The sequence below is a fragment of the Oreochromis aureus genome, linkage group 3 (genome assembly GCF_013358895.1).
Source record: "Oreochromis aureus strain Israel breed Guangdong linkage group 3, ZZ_aureus, whole genome shotgun sequence".
In the NCBI taxonomy this organism is placed as follows: Eukaryota; Metazoa; Chordata; class Actinopteri; order Cichliformes; family Cichlidae; genus Oreochromis; species Oreochromis aureus.
Genome location: NC_052944.1, coordinates 24,667,935 through 24,687,565, shown reverse-complemented (window position 1 = coordinate 24,687,565; position 19,631 = coordinate 24,667,935). Strand labels below are relative to the sequence as shown.

At 42.8% G+C, this 19,631-nt stretch overlaps 1 protein-coding gene across 4 annotated transcripts in view; it reads left to right on the top strand.

Annotated features, from left to right (window-relative positions):
- Positions 1–19,394, top strand: part of LOC116328675 (immunoglobulin superfamily member 1-like) — a 228,760-nt gene extending 209,366 nt beyond the window's left edge. For 2 of the 4 annotated variants that reach the window (XM_039609719.1, XM_039609718.1), the window contains exons 11-26: positions 2,746–3,009; positions 3,819–4,079; positions 11,430–11,684; positions 11,786–12,061; positions 12,210–12,518; positions 13,517–13,777; positions 14,331–14,579; positions 15,769–15,876; positions 16,036–16,051; positions 16,131–16,222; positions 16,591–16,641; positions 16,755–16,817; positions 16,934–16,993; positions 17,971–18,033; positions 18,114–18,176; positions 18,277–19,394. In XM_039609719.1, the coding sequence (XP_039465653.1) occupies positions 2,746–3,009; positions 3,819–4,079; positions 11,430–11,684; positions 11,786–12,061; positions 12,210–12,518; positions 13,517–13,777; positions 14,331–14,579; positions 15,769–15,876; positions 16,036–16,051; positions 16,131–16,222; positions 16,591–16,641; positions 16,755–16,817; positions 16,934–16,993; positions 17,971–18,033; positions 18,114–18,176; positions 18,277–18,284 (2,399 nt within the window). In that variant the 3' untranslated portion in view covers positions 18,285–19,394. The remainder of the gene's footprint in view (positions 1–2,745; positions 3,010–3,818; positions 4,080–11,429; positions 11,685–11,785; positions 12,062–12,209; positions 12,519–13,516; positions 13,778–14,330; positions 14,580–15,768; positions 15,877–16,035; positions 16,052–16,130; positions 16,223–16,590; positions 16,642–16,754; positions 16,818–16,933; positions 16,994–17,970; positions 18,034–18,113; positions 18,177–18,276) is intronic. The other 2 variants (XM_039609717.1, XM_039609716.1) reach the window with 1 other exon arrangement.
- The last annotated feature ends 237 nt before the right edge of the window (positions 19,395–19,631 follow it).

The following is a 19,631-nucleotide window of genomic DNA, read 5'->3' as shown; positions in this document are numbered from 1 at the left end:
AAAGATTATCTTATTCTGTAGTAAACATACAGCAGAGCATAAGAAACACAAACTCTTATAAAACACAAAACATGAACATTTTTCCTCAAACATGTGAAATCTTCCTTCAGTCTCTGATTTCCATTATGTTAAAACTATTTCACACCTGGTGAGGATCAGTCTGTCCACTGCAAACTATCAAAAGAAAAGAATTTCAAGCTCAACATGTAGCACTTAAGTTCTTATTGGTAAATTCTTTCTACATGTTGTTCCTAATGTGAGTGAATAATCCAGCTGTTAGCACAGCGAGTTTACAACACAGGACACATATTCAACAGGTCAATATTGATAGGTCGACACTTTATTGATCCCAAAAAGGAAATTGATGTGTTAGAGCAGCATGACAAAAAGTGAAAATAGCAAAGTCTACAATAAGTAACAAAGTGTCACAGTAAAATAATAATAACATAAAAGTCCCAACGGTGCCTGGTATGGGGCCTCACACTAGAATAGAACAGCTCTTTATTGTCACTGTTACAAGAACATTGAGGGCAGTTTGGCATCTCTCCATGTGTGTGAAGTACACAATAGTGTAAATACTTACACACACAGACAACTTTACGTTTAAACAAGAAAGATATGTACAAGTTATACATACACCTGCAAACATACGGATAAACCCATACATGCATAGATACATGAATGATATTGCACATTGAGTGGGGGGGGGGTTGCTGTTGCAACTATAATAAATATAAATACAGTGGGACACCTACATTCAGAATGAGGGTGGAGGAGGTGTGTGCTCCCATTCTGATGTTCTGGGGTCTATCGCTCAAGAAGTCCAGTATCCAGCTGCACAGTGAGCTGCTGCGTCTTAAGTTGCTTCGTTTTTTAACCAGTTTGTGGGGTTGAACTGTACTGAAGGCAGAGCTGAAGTCCACAAACAGCATTCTCACATAGGTGTTATTAATGTCCAGATGTGTGGAGGTTGTGTGAAGAGCTGTTATTATGGCGTCGTCTGTCGACCCGTTTGCCCTGTATGCAAACTGGTATGGATCGAGGTCTGCAGGGACGGCAGCTTTAATGTGTGACATGATGAGTTGCTCAAAACATTTGGCAATTATGGGTGTTAAAGCAACTGGACGATAGTCATCCAAGCAGCTCACTGTGTTCTTTTAGGGCACTGGAACGATGGTGGCTGACTTAAAGCAGGATGGTACTACAGACTGTAGCATTGATGGGTGGATGGATGGGATTTGTCTGTGCTATTGTGTAGGATGGGTGATGGTGTCCCTGTTTTGTTGGTCAAAGTGGGCGAAGAACTCATTTACAGTGTCAGGTAAGGTGATGTCCGGGGAGTTTGTTTGTGTGCGATTGTCTTTGTAGTCAGTGAGTGTTTTGATCCCCTGCCACACGTTTCTGGAGTTGTTTGTGTTAAAGTGTTCCTCAATGTGCTGTTTGTTTTGCACTTGGCTTCTTTTATGCCTTTAAGCAGAGACTGACGTGCCTCTTTGTAGACTTGTTGGTCTCCTGATTTGAAGGCGCTGTCCCGTGCTCTTAGTAGGGCTCTCACCTCACTGTTGAGCCATGGCTTCTGGTTCGGGAACACTTTAACAGTCTTTGTTGTTGTTACACTCTCACTACAGAAGTTGACGTATGAGAGTACAGCAGATGTGTGGCCCTCCAAGTCTGATCCTTCTGCAAATACACTCCAATTCCTGTTATCAAAACAGTCTTGTAGGGCCGTGGTGGCTTCCGTGGTCCACACTCGTACTGTTTTTACAGATGGTTTTTGTCTTTGAATTAGAGGTTTATAAGCAGGAATCAGGGACAGAGAGAGATGATCAGAGAGTCCGAGATGAGGCAGGGGGGTGGCCTTGTAAGCATCTGGGATGTTGGTGTAGACCTGGTCCAGTGTGTTGTTTTCCCTCGTCGCAAAGCTCACAATGAGACAGCGCAGGAGTTTTTACATTTACAGTAAAAATTAAAAAGTAAAAATAAAGTTTGTTAAAAACAGTAAAAGTGAGGATCATATTGTGTAAGACAGAAATGCAAATTACATTAATAAATAATATGTTAGTGATTTTATGCCTGACTGCTGCGTTCACCTGTCACAGAATGAAGAGTTATTATACAGCTTTATAGAGAACAGTAGGAATGATTTATTAAACTGTTCTTTATGGCAGCATGATTGACTCAGTCTGAGGAGCTCTGGTGCCTCTGCAGTGTGGCTCCCAGCAGACAACAGCAAAACAGACGCACTTGTTACCACAGACTGGTAGAAAATCTCCTACATCTGTCTCCACACATTAAAGATCTGAGCTTCATTAGAAACTAAGATCTCAGGTTATTCAAAGGATAACAGCCCACTGACAACTCTGGATTATATGTTCATAAATGTAGAAATATGTAAATAGTGAAATATTTGACTATAAAAAGTATTTTTACAATGTAAAATCTGAGAGACTGAAGTTGTTTACATGATATTGTGTTTTTATGTGTTGATGTTCAGTCTCACAGTTTATATTTGTGCACACCTGGTTGTTTCCAGTCACTCTGCTGGTAGATTCTAAATATCAGTAAATTGCCAGATTTAATCTGTTTGTTTTTATTAAACTCTTTATTGTTGATTTTCAGTCAAACTGTCACTAGGATGAAAAAATGTGATTACCTCTAACACGAGCAATAAAACCAAGACAGCTTCAATTATCATTTTATACTTCTATAAGTCTGATGATGTTTTTGTTTTTCTTATTTGAACAGCTCCTCCTAAGCCGACTGTGACCCTGCAGCCATCCTGGACTCAGATGTACAGCGGTGATAGAGTCACTGTCAGATGTGAGATTCAGGGAGTTGAAAGAGCTCAGTGGACGTATGAATGGAGACGAGGCCAGTCAAGCATACATCCAACATCCAGCGTATATACAATCACAGTTACTGAGTCTGATGGTGGAGGATACAGCTGTCGGGGCACAAGAAGCTCTTCCTGGACAGAGTGGAGTGACATCACCACATTGAAAGTAACAGGTGAGTTGGACACATTTCACACATTTTAATTTATACTGCACAATGTTTCATCAACTCAACCAAACACTTTGTCTTTCAACAGCACTGTAGGTTTCTTTAGTTGTTTATTATCAAAAGTAGTTTAAAATATATTTTAATATCATTATAAAGATATTTACTTCCTTCCTTAGTTACTTCCTTTGTTTTTAGCATTTTTACATTAATTCCTCGACGTTTCAGGTTTGACTACAATATAACCTCATTTTATTAGAGACTGTTCTGCTACATTACAGGTTCCACTTAGATTCTTTCCTGTAATTATTGTTCATGGCATCAATTTATTTCTACTTTTTTTAATTAATGAGAAATAAAGGTGTTCATGAGTGTCATAATGTCTTTAATGATACGACAGCTGGAAGAACCTCCAGTGTAGAACAGATCCATTAGTGGATCAGTGGTTTAAGGTTCAGTTCATGGAAAATCAGTCAGAGCCACAAGAAGCTGTTTGTTATACAATAACTACAAGTGTGACAAACTCCAATGTCCCAAATCAGCAACTGCACCAGTTTCACATGATGACCTCATCAGAACTTTTAGAAAACATTTTTCACATGATAATTTCTTCCAGTCTTCTTAATCTGCTGTCAACTCATGAAAAATAATCTGTAATTTCAGCAATCTGAACAAAAGATGATCACTGTGCAAAGTAAACACTCGTGCATTTTACTAAAAATGTTGTGTTACAGTTTGAAATAGACTCTGTTTATGTTATAAACAGCAGAGTTTTTGTTTTTCTTTGTTTCCTAACTGGATCATTCTTATGTGAACAGTTCCCATTGAGCCCACTGTGACCCTGCAGCCATCCTGGACTCAGATATACAGCGGTGAGACAGTCACTGTCAGATGTGAGATTCAGGGAGGTGAAGGAGCTCAGTGGACGTATGAATGGAGACCAGCCAAGTTAAGCACACCTCCAACATCCAATGAATACAGAATCACAGTTACTCAGTCTGACAGTGGAGGATACAGCTGCCGGGGCAGAAGGGACTATGTTTTAACATACTGGAGTAATATCAGACTGACTGTATCATGTAAGTTGCAGATGTTTCATCCACATCAACTGTTTCATCAAAAGTAGCTGTTTTTGTAGCTGTTTCTTTTTGTGCTGTTCACTAAAATATTGAATAATTACTTCAGTTGTTTTTAGCATGTTATCTGTTTTTAAATGAATCTGCGAGGTTTTAGTTAAAGAGTCTGGTCTCATGAGAAACACACACTGCATCTTTTTCACTTAATGAACTCTGAACTGCAGACGACAATATGGCCTCATTTTATTGGACGCTGGTCTGTGTTGGTATGTTAATAATTCAGATTAATGATATTAATTATAAGACTCACACTTTACTGAAGGATTTAATTTTATCACAGAAATGATCTGATAAATGTGGAGCTCATTCATGTCAGATTTTTTTGGCATATCTAGAAAAATTAATTTCCACAAATCTTTTAACTTGTTAAGATTTGCAGAACTTAAAGACTCGGAAGTGTTTGTTTCCTTCTCGGGTCATCTTCTTGTAGCACTGTAGATGTCGCCCTTTTTAACTGAGTAGTCAGAATGAATCAAATCCACAGTAATCTGTCGTCTAAAGTCAGATAAAAATAAATACGTGGAACCTACTGTCACGATCCTGGGTCTTATGGCCCAGTGTTTTGAGTTTTAGTTCATTTTGATGTTTATAGTATGTTTAAGCTCATTAGGTTTCCTATGTTCATTTGCTTATTAGTTCCCCCTTGTGTTTTCAACCCCTGTGAAGTCTCCCTTGCCCTTCATGTGTTTCATGTCTGAGTCTCATGTTGTCAAGTTCATGTTGTCATGTCTGCGTCTCATTATGTTTCCTGTTTTATTTTGAAGGGATCCTGTGTTCCTATGTTCAATGTGTAGCACCCCACCCGTTATACTGAGTCTAAACCCACGTACCTCAGTTTGGACCCCCTAGGCGGGGTGTTAGGTTCGTTACAGCCCAGATACCACGAATGGTTCTGGTATAGCAGGAATCAGGAAAACTACCAGTAAGCCCTTACCTGCAAATTAGACTTAGCCAGCAATAAAAGAATCAACCCCAGACAACTCTTTAACACAAACAAAAAGTTTACTGGATGTAAAGGCAGGAAAAATAATGTACAACACACCCTTTTCTCGGCTCAACTCAAATGATATCCAGCTCCATAAACAAATGAAAAAGGCTGGGTAAATGAACTAATTCCCCTTTGAAATTAGGTTAAATAATACAACTTATGTTATCACCTCTTGCACATAACACACTAATATATACTCGAAACTAGGCTATATAAATCCACTAGATACACACTGTTCACACATGGGCCCCACACACACTCACATTCACACTGATTGCAGGCCTGTTTACTGCTCACGATGGATGATGGAGAGAAAAATCCTCTTCTTTCCCGTAACAGCACGAAAATCCAACTTACAGTTCAGTTGCTCAGTAGGTTACCGTCCTCCAGTACCGAACTAAATCCACTCTCCGCTCTCCCGGCGGATCCGATGCTGTCTCTGCCGCGGCGCATCAGCCAGACGCCGTCCCGCTCCCCGACAGCCCTCCGCGGCCGCCTCCGTGACGCAGCCAAGCCGGTCCAAGCTAGCCTCCAGCCCCGACAGCTGCAGCTGGAAACACGGTTCTCACGGTGGTGCGACCGCCAAACCGAAAGGTTGCTTCGCCCGCCTCTGCCGCGAAGCTCTAGCCCGGTGGACCTCCGAATCACGCACTCTTTTCCGCTAGTCAACCGCAGTCAAAACTAGCTGAGTCTCTCCTTTTTGTTCAGCTTGCGCGTGCACACCTCCCTTCCTTCTCTGCAACAAAAAAACACAGGTCCCGTCCTATGCTACCTTCACGGGCCTCTAGAAAATCAGAACTCCGATCCACATTTCAACTCTCTTCAAAATCGCATAACATAATACTTTATGATTAACACAGCAGTTTCATTGCTCTAAATACATGTATTCACCTTGTGACTTATTACAGGGCAAATTTCATTCAGAATACAGTTACATCACATAAAATTAACTGTGACTGCCTCATGCTACTGTGGCGTTCAAGTCCATGGGAACATTGCATCCATTCCCAAACTCCCATCCGGGCTACAAATGTTTTTAGTTTTACTCTCCTCTTGTGACGTCATTATGTTCATGTGTGTCAGCTGTTTCCCCATGTGTTTCCGTTTCCCTCATTATCCTCCTGTGTGTATTTAGTCTGTGTGTTTCTGTTCATTCCTTGTCAGGTTGTCTGTTGTCCACGCCATGTTTCCAGGTTTCATGTCTAGGTTTTTCTTGTTTATTTAGTTCTCCCAGTTTAGCTTAATGTTAGTTTTACTTCAGTTTGCCCTGCCCTTTGTTTGTAGCTTTTTTACCAGCCATATTAAACGGCTCCATCCATCCATCCATCCTCATCCGCTTTATCCGAGGTCGGGTCGCGTCGCGGGGGCAGCAGCCTAAGCAGAGAAGCCCAGACCTCCCTCTCCCCAGCCACCTCCTCCAGCTCATCCGGGGGAACACCAAGGCGTTCCCAGGCCAGCCGAGAGATATAATCTCTCCAGCGCGCCCTGGGTCTGCCCTGGGCCTCCTCCCGGTGGGACATGCCCGAACACCTCACCCAGGAGGCGCCCAGGGGCATCCTTGTCAGATGCCCGAACCACCTCAACTGGCTCCTTTCGATGTGGAGGAGCAGCGGCTCTACTCTGAGCCCCTCCCGGATGGCCGAACTTCTCACCCTATCTCTAAGGGAGGCCAGCCACCCTTCGGAGGAAGCTCATTTCTGCCGCTTGTATCCGCGATCTTGTTCTTTCGGTCACTACCCACAGCTCGTGGCCATAGGTGAGGGTCGGGACGTAGATCGACCGGTAAATTGAGAGCTTAAGCTTTTACACTCAGCTCCCTCTTCACCACGACGGACCGGTGCAGCGTCCGCATCACTGCAGCCGCAGCACCAATCCGTCTGTCGATCTCCGGCTCCCTTCTCCCATCACTCGCGAACAAGACCCCGAGATACTTAAACTCCTCCACTTGGGGCAGGAACTCATCCCGACCCGGAGTGGGCACTCCACCCTTTTCCGGCTGAGAACCATGGCCTCAGATTTGGAGGTGCTGATCCTCATTCCCGCTGCTTCACACTCGGCTGCGAACCATTCCAGTGCGAGCTGGAGGCCCCACCGATGAAGCCATCAGAACCACATCATCCGCAAAAAGCAGAGATGAGATTCTGAGGCCACCAAGTGAAAGCCCTCCGCCACTTGGCTGCGCCTAGAAATCCTGTCCATAAAAATTATGAACAGAATCGGTGATAAAGGGCAGCCCTGGCGAAGCCCATCACCCACCGGAAACGAGTCCGACTTATTGCCGGCAATGCGAACCAAACTCTTACAACGGTTGTATAGGGATCGAATGGCCCGTAGCAGTGGGCCAGACACCCCATACTCCCCGCAACACCTCCCACAGGACACCCGAGAGGACACGGTCGAATGCCTTCTCCAAGTCCACAAAACACATGTAGACTGGTTGGGCAAACTCCCATGCACCCTCAAGTATCCTCGAGAGGATAAAGAGCTGGTCCAGTGTTCCGCGACCAGGACGAAAACCGCACTGTTCCTCCTGTATCCGAGGTTCGACTAGCGGACGAACTCTCCTTTCCAGCACCCTGGCATAGACTTTCCCAGGGAGGCTGAGGAGTGTGATCCCCCTGTCGTTGGAACACACCCTCCGGTCTCCCTTCTTAAAGATGGGGACCACCACCCCGGTCTGCCAGTCCAGGGGTACTGCCCCTGATCTCCACGCAACATTGTAGAGGCGTGTCAACCAGGACAGCCCTACAACGTCCAGAGCCTTCAGGAACTCGGGCGGACCTCATCAACACCAGGGGCTCTGCCACCGAGGAGTTGTTTAACTGCCTCAGTGACCTCGACCCCAGAAATTGGCGGGTCATTCCCTCATCCCCAGACTCTGCTTCCTCCTCGGAAGACGTGTCAGTGGGATTAAGGAGGTCCTCAGTATTCCTTCCACCGTCTGACAATTTTCTCAGTCGACGTCAGCAGCGCACCGCCAGCACTATACACAGTGCAGGTAGAGCACCGCTTTCCCCTCCTGAGACGCCTGACGGTTTGCCAGAATCTCTTGAGGCAGTCCGAAAGTCTTTTTCCATGGCCTCTCCGAACTCCTCCCACACCCGAAGTTTTGCTTCAGCCACTGCCCGAGCCGCATTCCGCTTGGCCTGTCGATACCTGTCAGCTGCCTCTGGAGTCCCACAGGCTAACCAAGCCCGATAGGACTCCTTCTTCAGCCTGGTGGCTCCTTCACCTCTGGTGTCCACCATTTGGTTCGGGGATTACCACCACGGCAGGCACCAACCACCTTGCGGCCGCAGCTCAATGCAGCAGCTTCGCAATGGAGACGCTGAACATGGTCCATTCGGTTCAATGTCCCCAGTCTTCCTCGGAATGTTGTTGAAGCTCTGCGGAGGTGTGCATTGAAGATCTCGCGGACTGGGGCCTCTGCTAGACGCTCCCAGCACACCCTCACTACGCGTTTAGGTGCACCGGGTCTGTCCAGCGTCCTCCCCGCCACCTGATCCAACTCACCACCAGGTGGTGATCAGTTGACAGCTCAGCCCCTCTCTTTACCCGAGTGTCCAGAACATATGGTCGCAGGTCTGGTGATACGATTACAAAATCGATCATCGACCTGCGGCCTAGAGCATCCTGGTGCCACGTGCACTTATGGACACTCTTATGTTCGAACAAGGTGTTCGTTATGGCCAAACTGTGATTTGCACAGAAGTCCAATAACAAAACACCACTCGGGTTCAGATCAGGGAGGCCGTTCCTCCCAATCACGCCCCTCCAGGTCTCGCTGTCGTTACCCACGTGAGCATTGAAGTCTCCCAGTAGGACAACAGAGTCTCCAGGTGGGGCACCTTCCAGCACCCCCAGGGACTCTAAGAAGGCTGGGTACTCTGAACTGCCACTCGGCGCATAAGCGCAGATGACAGTCAGGACCCGTTCCCCGACCCTGAGGCGCAGGGAACAAACCCTCTCATCCACCGGAAAAACCCCAGCGTGCCGGCAGCAAGCCGGGGATATTAGAATACCCACCCCAGCCCGCCGCCTCTCACCAGGGGCAACTCCAGACTGAGACAGAGTCCAGCCCCTCTCCAGGAGACTAGTTCCAGAGCCCAAGCCATGCGTGAGGTGAGCCCGACTATATCTAGCCGGTACTTCTCAACCTCACGCACTAACTCAGGCTCCTTCCCCACCAGAGAGGTGACATTCCATGTCCCTATTGCCAGTCTTGGCAGCCGGAGATCGGTCCGCCAGGGCCTCCGCTCCTGGCCGCCGCCCGACACACATTGCACTCGACCCCTATGGCGCCTCCTGCGGGTGGTGGGCCTGCGGGAGGATGGGCCCATGTCTCCTCTTTGGGCTGTGCCCGGCCGGGCTCCATGGACTAAGGCCCGGCCACCAGACGCTCGCCCTCGGGCACCCTCCCCGGGCCTGGCTCCAGGGCGGGGCCCCGGTAACCCTATCCCGGGCAGGGTAAACTGTTCCCTCGATGTTCTTTTTATACGGGTCTTCTGAATCTCTCTTTGTCTGGTCCCTCACCCAGGACCAATTTGCCATGGGAGACCCTACCAGGGGGCAAAAGCCCCCAGACAACATAGCCCCTGGGATCCCTGTGACACACAAACTCCTCCACCACGATAAGGTAGCGATTCACGGAGAGGGCTCGCCAGCTTCCTCTGTTCAAAGGAAGCGGCGCACCCGCTGCCATAAACTGGACATTGCTTAGTAACTCACGGTGGTGAGTGACAATGACTTATTCTCACGTCCCATCTGACATTAAAAGTAATAAACTCACCTCTGATCCGTGGGGAAAGTCCCTTATGGATGATGACATTGACTGGGAAAATTATTTTCATTCAGCTCCCTGGGAGGGGGAATTAATTAAGGACAAGTCACACACTTCAAACCCTTTAAACACTACTAAAACAAAGACTGTAAAACGTGGTGGAAAAAGTGCAAACTTCATTTTTGATAAGTCTGTTTTTGTTGACAAGGTACATTTTAACCCTGAGCCTGCTCATTCTAAGACTGTTTTTTCTGAGCCCGCTCCTTTGCCTACTTGTGTTCCTGCTCCCAGGGCAGCTCGGGCCCAGCGTACCCCTACACCCGTACCAGCTCCTCAGGTGGGAGCGGCTAGTGTCCGGCAGGTGCCTGCACCCGTTCCTGTTTCCACTGGAGGCTCGAGTGAGCCTGTCCAGCAGTTTTCCTCGTGTTTTGGAGGCTTAGGAGAACTAGTACAGCCTAATGCTTATCCACCACCACCACAAACTTCATTACAACAACCACCACTGCATCCTCTGCTTCGTCTATAGCTCAGTCATTAGCTCTGTTAGCAGCCCAGTCCATAGTTCAATTTCCTGTGTTACCGTTAGCTCAGCCCTTAGCCCACTGTGCAGCTCAGCCATCTCCCCAGTGTTCAGCTCAGTCATTTGTTCCACCACCTGCTCAGCCTTTTGTTCAGCCAGTGGTCTCTGCCCCTACTGGTCATGCCACGTCAGCTGGAGGGCCCGAGGAGCCTGTCCAGGCTTATGCCGTTCCACCAGCTCCGGCTTCGCCTGGTCCGGCTTCTGCTTCTGCGTCACCCTCGCCTGGTCCTGCAGCTGCCACACCGCCGCCCAAGCCATGTTCTGCACCTCAGAATCGCCGGCCACTTTCCGGGCCACCAGCTGGACGTCATCGCCGTCGAGGTCGGCCCGCAGAACAGTTTCCCTGCCGTTGCCGTCCACACGGTCGGCCTCCTGAACTGTTTAGACTCTGGTGCTGCTGTCCTCCGGGTCGGCCCGCTGAACTGAGTTTTGGACTCTTCCCTGTGCCTCTGGTGGACATTTTGTTTTGGACTTCTTTTTACAACTTGCTCTGTTGTTGAATCTTTTCCCTTCACTCAGGTTTCTCCTACTCGCTGTGGTTACACTCATTGGCTGTTACTGGTAGATTTAATAAAGGAGCAATAACAAAAGTACAAATAGCATTAAATATAACTGCTCACACTCATTTAGGAACAATTCTCAAATGTTCAAAATACAATCAGATCACATTAACCTGGGTTACTTTCTCATTACTGATCAATAAACTCAGTCGTGCTTCAAAATAATTCTAGTAAATGAACTATTGATGTATGTAATTAATTGTAAATACACATAAAAAATCATAGTGTTGATCAAAACAGTATTACAGAATGTTTGACAGTTTTTTTTAGCTTCACCATTAAAGTTTCATAATATTTCATCATCAAATTATTTCCATCAAGTTCTTTAAATTGTTCTGATTCAGTCATTTTTACTTTTATGTTCTTGTTCTACACTGAACTGCAGCGAAACCAAAGGCTGAACTGAGAGCTGATAGGACAGCTGTTCCAGTAGGGGGCAGTGTGACCCTGACCTGCTCTGTGAGCCCATCATCATCATCTGGATGGAAATATTACTGGTACAGAGATGGGAAATCTTATGAAGCTGTGACAAATGGAGAAACCAGTGTCTCAGAGGGAGGACTCTACAGCTGCAGAGGAGGAAGAGGAGAACCAGTTTACTACACAGAGGACAGTGAGTCAGTCAGGATTGACACAACTGGTGAGTTTAAATGTAACTTCCTACAAAGCACTACATCTGATGGTAATTGAACCTTTTTTGTCTCTCATGTGTTTTTATTGTACTTTCTTGAACGTTAACAGTCTCAAACAGGCCTGTTGTGACTCTGTATCCAAACTGGTCTGAGATATACAGAGGAGAGACGATCACTGTCAGATGTGAGATCCATGGAGGAGACACTGAGTGGGATTATGAGTGGGAAACAAACAGCACCATAAAACCTCCAAATCAAACTGAATACAGGATTAGATCTGCTACATCATCCAACAGTGGAAACTATCGCTGTAAGGGCAGAATGAAAAGTTCACAGCATAAAACAACAGAGTGGAGTGATTCAGTCACACTGACAGTTTCTGACAGTAAGTCATATTTGCTTTAAGCTGTTTGAACACTTTGTAAAATGTGTTTCTGTTCATATAGACTGAGATTATTATTCTTTGTATAAACTGAGCTCACTGTTCAGAGACTGTACTACATGTTCACTGAGAGAAAATCTTTGTTGAACAGATAAACCCAGTCCTGTCCTCACTGTGTCTCCATCATGGCTGAGTCCTGGAGCCTCAGTAACTCTGAACTGTCAGGTTGAACATCCGTCTGCAGGATGGAGCTTCTACTGGTATAAAGTTGTTCCTGATCTGAAAACATACAACTATAAATCCTCCAGTTATGAGCTGCTACCTGATGGCAGTGGGACTGCACAGGACTCCTACATCATTCATGGACAGACACACACAGCAGGATATGTGTGCAGAGCTGGAAGAGGAGACCCAGAGTATCACACTGATCACAGTCAACCAAAGTTTGTCTGGTCTGCAGGTCAGTTTGTTTCTCTCTGTCCTTTCAATGAGCTCATGTTAGGTCATCATTTTTATTCACCAGGATTTAGACCATTAAAATCTCATCTCCATGACAACCATTGATGTATGTGTACATTAAAACTCCCCAAAAGAAGAACTGAACTGAACATTTTCCTTTCTCTCTGTGATCAAACCAAACTGAATTTCTTATTTTTCAGTTTTATTTAATGTGATAACATGAAAAACAAAAGACATCTATGAGATTTTAAATGTTTTCTCTTTGAATACTTTTACTTTGATATTTAAACTCATGTTACTGTTTGTACTGATTATTTTTACTTAGTGCACAGACAGGATTTACACAGTTAAGACTCTTTGTTTAGTGCTCAGGTAGGTGTTCAGATAAAAAAGTCAAATATAGTTAATAAAGAAACAAAGATGTCAGCAGGCAGGTTAACAGCTCTGACAAATACAAGAAAAACACTGACTACAGATGGACGCTAGAAGAAGACGTCACAAATAACAGCTGCTGTTATTGTTCATTTCAAATATCCTTCAAAGGTTTTTAGTTTTGGTCCTGCTGCTGCAAAATATCTCACTGTAGAAGGAATCTGTGAAACAGACAATATCACAGAATTATGACAGAAACATTACAGCAAATGACTGAAGTGTGTTCAGAGTGATCTGTATCAGGTGGATGATGCTGAGAGTGATGACTCAAAGCTCATGATGTCACATGACGTGTACCAAGCTCTACATGAGCTGCCAGCAGATAAAGCATGTGGGTTAGATCATCTTAAACATGTCAGTATTCGGCTCCTTTGTTTTCCATTGATTTGACTGTCTGTGTGATTCAGGGCTTGTTGTAAGATTTAGTGTTGTCTCACCAAACAAACACTTTATCATATAAAATTAAATTTGATTTTCAAAACAAAAGCTTCAAACAAATATTTTCACTGTGATATTTTGAATCCTAACATCTGTGAGCTTTGTCTCTTCACTGCATCTTGTTTCCAGATGTTCATTCAGCAGCGTCTCTCACAGTGAGTCCTGACAGAGTGCAACACTTCACCTCTGACTCTGTCTCACTGACCTGTGAGGGAAACTTCACTGAGTGGAGAGTGAGGAAGTTCTCTGAGGACGGCCAACTGTACTCTGTCTGTAGGAGAATGACTGGATCCACATGTAACATCTACACATCAAAGTCAGATACTGGAGTGTACTGGTGTGAGTCTGGATCAGGAGAGTTCAGCAGTGCAGTCAACATCACTGTACAGAGTATGTTATTATACATTTACTTCTTGGATCTCAATGATTTAGACGTCACATGAACATTTGTCCCAGCTTTGCTGTATGTGAAGTAATTCTATGTGGCAACACAAACAAAAATGAGAATTTCAGACAATTTTAAGCAACGAAGCATCAAAATATTCTCGGTTGTTGGTCTAATTTCTCTTGATTCTTTCATAATCCAGTTTGTCATAGTTTGCCAACAGTATTTTTTATTTTCTCTGTCAGAATAAAACTCAAAAACGCTCAACATCTCTGTCGTCAGATTAGATGAATTTTTAATGTCTTAATTCAGAGAAATTTGGGAAACACGTCATGCAAAATAACACAAACATACAAACATTTACAATTTCACCTTTAACCATTCAATAATGTTACCGTCAATAATTTGACTCCTGCAGGGAACATCCCAACTATATTTCCAGTCCTCATAATCACTCAGAAAACCAGGTCTGCATGTAGATCATGAGACACGACTCACAGCTTTTTCTAAAAGTGTGCACGTCTGACTGAAACAATTGTGTGTGTGATTGTTTCACAGATGATGGTAATGGTCCTATCCTGGTGAGTCCTGTTCATCCTGTGACTGAGGGAGCTTCTGTTAGTCTGAGCTGCAGTTTGAAAACACAAAAAATACTTTCCAATGTGTTTTTCTATCACAATGACAAACTTATTCAAAATGATACCCGAGGGGAGCTGAACATCTCTGCAGTGTCAAAGTCTGATGAAGGTTTCTACAAGTGTCAGTACTCAGGAAGAGAGTCAGCACAGAGCTGGATGTCAGTTAAAGGTGAGCAGGATCAAAACATTTGATGTGTTTCTGTAAATGAGTTTCATGACTGACACATAACATCATATTATCTCTTTTTATGTTTGAAGCCAACTGGGTCTATTTAGTCAGAACTTTATAAAACTGTTATGTAATATTTCTATATTGTCAGGTTAAATATCGTTGTGATTCAGGACTCATGTGTGGGACTCAGGTGAAAACAGCAGAGGATGTAATCAGTCAGTTTCTTTATTCAAACAAAGGATAATTCATTTAACACAACAGATTGTGAGCTTCGACTCAGTCAACAAGAACAAAACATAAATGAACCTAAACTTAAGGAGCGAGTCCTACAAAAACATCTTAACTGAGGTGAGAGAGACAGACCAGAGGAGCGGACATAACAGCGTGAGGGCGGCAGATCTGTGGGAGAGGAGAGAGCAGTTAGGGCAGGAAATCTGAGAGGGAATGTGACAAGACAGAGAGTGTTCATAAAGTGGCTGCAACAATGACTTACTTGGAGTCCAGACTAGGTGGGAGTAAAGGATGAAGGCAGAGGTCTGTGGAAACTGCTGAAGGGTGGGCAGGCAGGCAAGTGAGGAAGAGGCTCTGAGGGGGGCAGCAGTGGTGGTGAATAGGGGGGTAATGATCCAAGGTGGCAGGCGTCTGACTGGAGGTGAATGATGGCATGAAAACGAATCTTGAAGCAGGAAGTCACTGAAACAAGGGGAAAATCTGTTAGCATACAAATCTTATTTTCCTAGAAAGGATCCCAGCAGACCTGCCTGGTTACCTCACTGACGAGCTGCAGTCATGTTAACTATCCATTAACATTTGGCTCACATCCACCGAGGTCTTCAAGGTCAACTTTATGACTCAATAAAAATCCTTATAACACAGAAACTATGATTCTTACAAAGGTGCTGTGTCTCGTCAACATATAGAAAATACTGTATAAAGATTTAAAATATCATTTGTTTGACCTCTGACCTCACTTTTACGTTTCACATCTGCCTTTGGACTTATTTTTACTGCACTACAAACTTCTCACAGTACAAATAAAACAAATAAAAAATCCCCACAGACAATACAATACTGTTCCTTTAAAAGTAAATACTGTCAACAGAGTGAGCTGCCTTAGCAGAGATTTGTGCTCTCAGAATGCTTCTTTTGCACTTTATTAAAAATTAATTATTGTTTGTTGTTACAGTAACTGGACCCAGTTCATCTCCTGTGTGGTTGATGGTTGGACTGGTTTGTGGAGTCTCTCTCATTATTATTCTCCTGCTCTTGTTGTATCGCTGCAGACGGTCCAAGTGTAAGAGCCTCTTCTTTTCATGCTGTATTAGAGAGTTTATTTACTACATACACTTTAATTATTCACACATATACATGTATTCTGATCTCATGACACTAAATATCAGTGGAACAATTTATACATGACAAACATGTGTAATAACATTTGTCTCTTTCACAGATTCCTGCTTCACCAGGTTGGTAAAATACTTTTTATTATTATTTTAAACAAACATCAGTTACTTTTGAGTTTATTGTGTTTATTTCCTGTTTTAGGTCGATCCAGTCTGAGAGTCACAGTCCGGGCTCCTCCACAAATCATGGAGTCAACCAGGATGAAACTCATGTGTACGACTCAGTTCATCCTGGTCAGTATTTAATTCATCTTTATTATCATTATTAATATTGAGAAATAAATCAGTCTTCATTAACAGTAACAGTTTTTAGGTTCATTTTGTGCTCAGCAGTTTTTCAAAGAACGTTTGTCAAAATCCAGCAAACTGACACATGCTCATGAAATGAAAAATAAACAGGATTTTATAACCTGATTGTATCTTTAACTGGACTGAAAGAATCCAATGTTGTTGTTTCATATCATAACAGCACAAACAGTAACAACATTATGGGATCATGGTTTAAAAATATCTTATAGTCCTGGTTTTGACTTAAACAGAATTATTTAAACTTTAGTTTTTTATTGAAATTATTAATTTGACCCTGTCTCATCTTTTTTTAGGTACCAATAACCTCTATGAATCTGTTATGCCGGTTGAAGACAACAGAAATGGTACAGTATGTGTTGAAAACAGAGAATTTAGAGAAGAAACTTGTTTTTGATTTAATGAAACTAATTCCATGTGAAATGTTTACAATCCTGTAACTAAAATATGAACATTTCAGGATCAGATGAACATCAAGATGTCACGTACGCTCTTATTGAACTTAAAAACTTTGAAAAGAAGCGTGAGTACATAAAACGTGCAATTAAATGTAAATGTAATGTAAAAATACAATAAATAAACATTTAAAAAAATGTAACAGTTATTTCCTTATGTCCAATAATCTGATGATCTTCACAGGGAAGCATCATAAACCAGAGCAGAGTGCTGTTTACTCTGAGGTGAAGACGGGAGCTGCAGGTACAGTCACAACAGTCTCATTCAGTGTTTGTACTGAAATGTGTCATTTCATTATGTTGCAGCTAATTATAGGTCAACATGGAGTTTAGTTATTCACTTACCAAGCTTACCTACTACACACTACCACTACACATCAGCAGAGTTAATCTGCAGTCATTTAGGGTTTTGGTGGGTTAGTCATTAAATCAGGTTTATTTGTTTAACATGATACTGTGTTGTTGTGTTGTTGTGTTGTTCAAAGCACTCAAACACACTGGAGAACAAATTGATTGAGTGATTCAGAAACACAGCAGGTCAGAAGTTTTGCAAAGAACTCAAAGGAACTTCTTCCACAGTTTGAGTTCAGTCTCTTCATCAGATCACAGGTTAATCTTTTTAAGGTTGCCTTTTATTAAAGTCTTTAATCAGGGACGCAAAAAAGTCAGTTTTTTAGCTGGATTTACTGAATCACAGCATCCACAGCTTCTGAATCAGACCACCAATCACAAAACCAAACACCATCAAATAAAACACATAATCTGAGTGTGCTCGATCACTGGAGGCACAGCAGAGCACTGTTAATCTGTTTTGTTTTGTTTTTGATACAGGAAAGTATTGGATGTGCCAATATGATGGAAACGTGTGTATGTGGAATAGATGTAGGGCATAGAAAATATGAGTAAGGGATGAAAGAAGGGAGTGATGCAGACGGGCACATGAGTATAAATGGAGGTTCTTTATGTAGTTTGCTAAAGATGAGTAACATCGGAAGAAAGCACAGTCAAAAGTTTCAGTTGCCCAATCACTGTGGACTTATGAACTGAAATGATCATTTTTGTCTCTCAAAAGAGTTGGAAGACTTTGTACTGTGTTACTGCTTCCTCATTTGGACTTTCAAATCAGACTTGATCTGCAGAGTTTAAATCCACATGTGTCCAACAGCTTTGTGTCATATACCTGCTGATCAAATGTATCCTGAGCTCTGACTTCTCTTTTAGAGGACAGTCTGATGTATGCTGAGGTCAAACGCCCCAAAAAAGAAAAAGCCAAGAAGAAAGCAGGTAAACAAAGTCTGCCATCACCTCCAGTGAATGTTGTTCAACATGTTTATCTGGTCTTAAATTCTTCTTTCCACTCACAGGAAAATCAAGTCCTGCAGCTGATGCAGCAGTTTATTCTGAAGTCACATTAGGAAGCTTTCCTGGTAATTATGCTTCTGTGCAGGATGAGTTATTCTTCAAGTTATTAAATGGCGAACATCCTGAAACGTGGACATTTCTGTTCTTTGTGTGTTTGTCTTACAGGTCAGTGAGGAGAGCTGCAGCAGCAAAGCCAAAAGAAGCATTTAATGAATCCACTGTTGCTCCTCTGCTGCCCAAATATCAGACACACTCAGTTTTTAGTTTTAATTATATTGAATAATAACATGATATATAGTTGGTGCTGTCTTTTAGCATAAAGCACACAGAGATGTGTCCTGTTTCAGATTCATGCTCTTTATATTCAGCTGATAGTTTTATTCATTGTTGAGCTTTAATATAAAACTTTGAATGTATCCTGTTCCACAGAGAAAAAAGTCTGTGATTTTTAGTAGCTGATAGCAACGACTTAAAGTCAGCAGAGTTACATTAGGATCTGCTGGTATAAACACCAACAAATACTTTTGCTGTCTGAGTGTAAAGATCTATATTGTATAAAAAAAATTATTTGGTATAAAAACATGAAAAAGCTGCTTCATGATTCATTTAATGTCAGATACTGTTATTGTAGTTTTTAGTGTATCTCTCTTGTATTTTAATCTGAAGCTGTGAATGTTATTTTTTATTTTATTTTAATGTTGTTTGCTGTTCTCACTTTTTCTGGATTTTACATAGTTTTTCTTAAAGTTATTTATTTTGAATGTAGAGCACTGTGATCAGCTCTGTTGTTTTAAACATGGTATATAAATACATTTGACTTTGACTTCACCTTTTCTTGTATTTTAATCTGAGTAAAGATTTAAGATTGTTTAGGCTTAAATAGATTTTATTGGCTTTATGATTTGCTTTAAGGCTTTTATTGAAGCTGTGTTGTGATACTACCTTTTATTTTTTTCAGTAGGGTGCAGTGCTCTCCATTTAGAAGTACTTTGAGTTCATGTATTACACATATACACATTCCTACTATTATTAATTACTAATTATTGAAGAAAGAAAGGTCGCAGTGATATTTGTGTCCAGAGCTCTGTGAGTTGATGATCCAGTCATGGCCTTTGATGATGTTGAGCCATCACTCGCTGTCCTGTGTTCGTCCCACATGTGGCTTTCTAGAGGAACAAACCACAGCTCGGTGCGAAAACATCGTCAGTATAAACTCTGAGGTGCAGCTCTGCTTTATTTGTCTGTTTGTTTTTAAAATATTATTACTCCTCCATTCAGAAGCAGACCTGGACAGGTCACCACTGTGTCACATGACTAACTCACAGAGACACACAAACATTCAAACACCACAGCACAGGAGTTTTACTTTGTTTGTTGTTAGAATAGAATTATTGTCATTGCACATGTCACAAGTAAAAGGCAACGAAATGCAGTAATGTTGTTGTTTTGTAGTATCTTATAATACACTATGTAAGTTTTGGTATTATTTCCCAACATTTACTGTGTAACTTTTATGAATT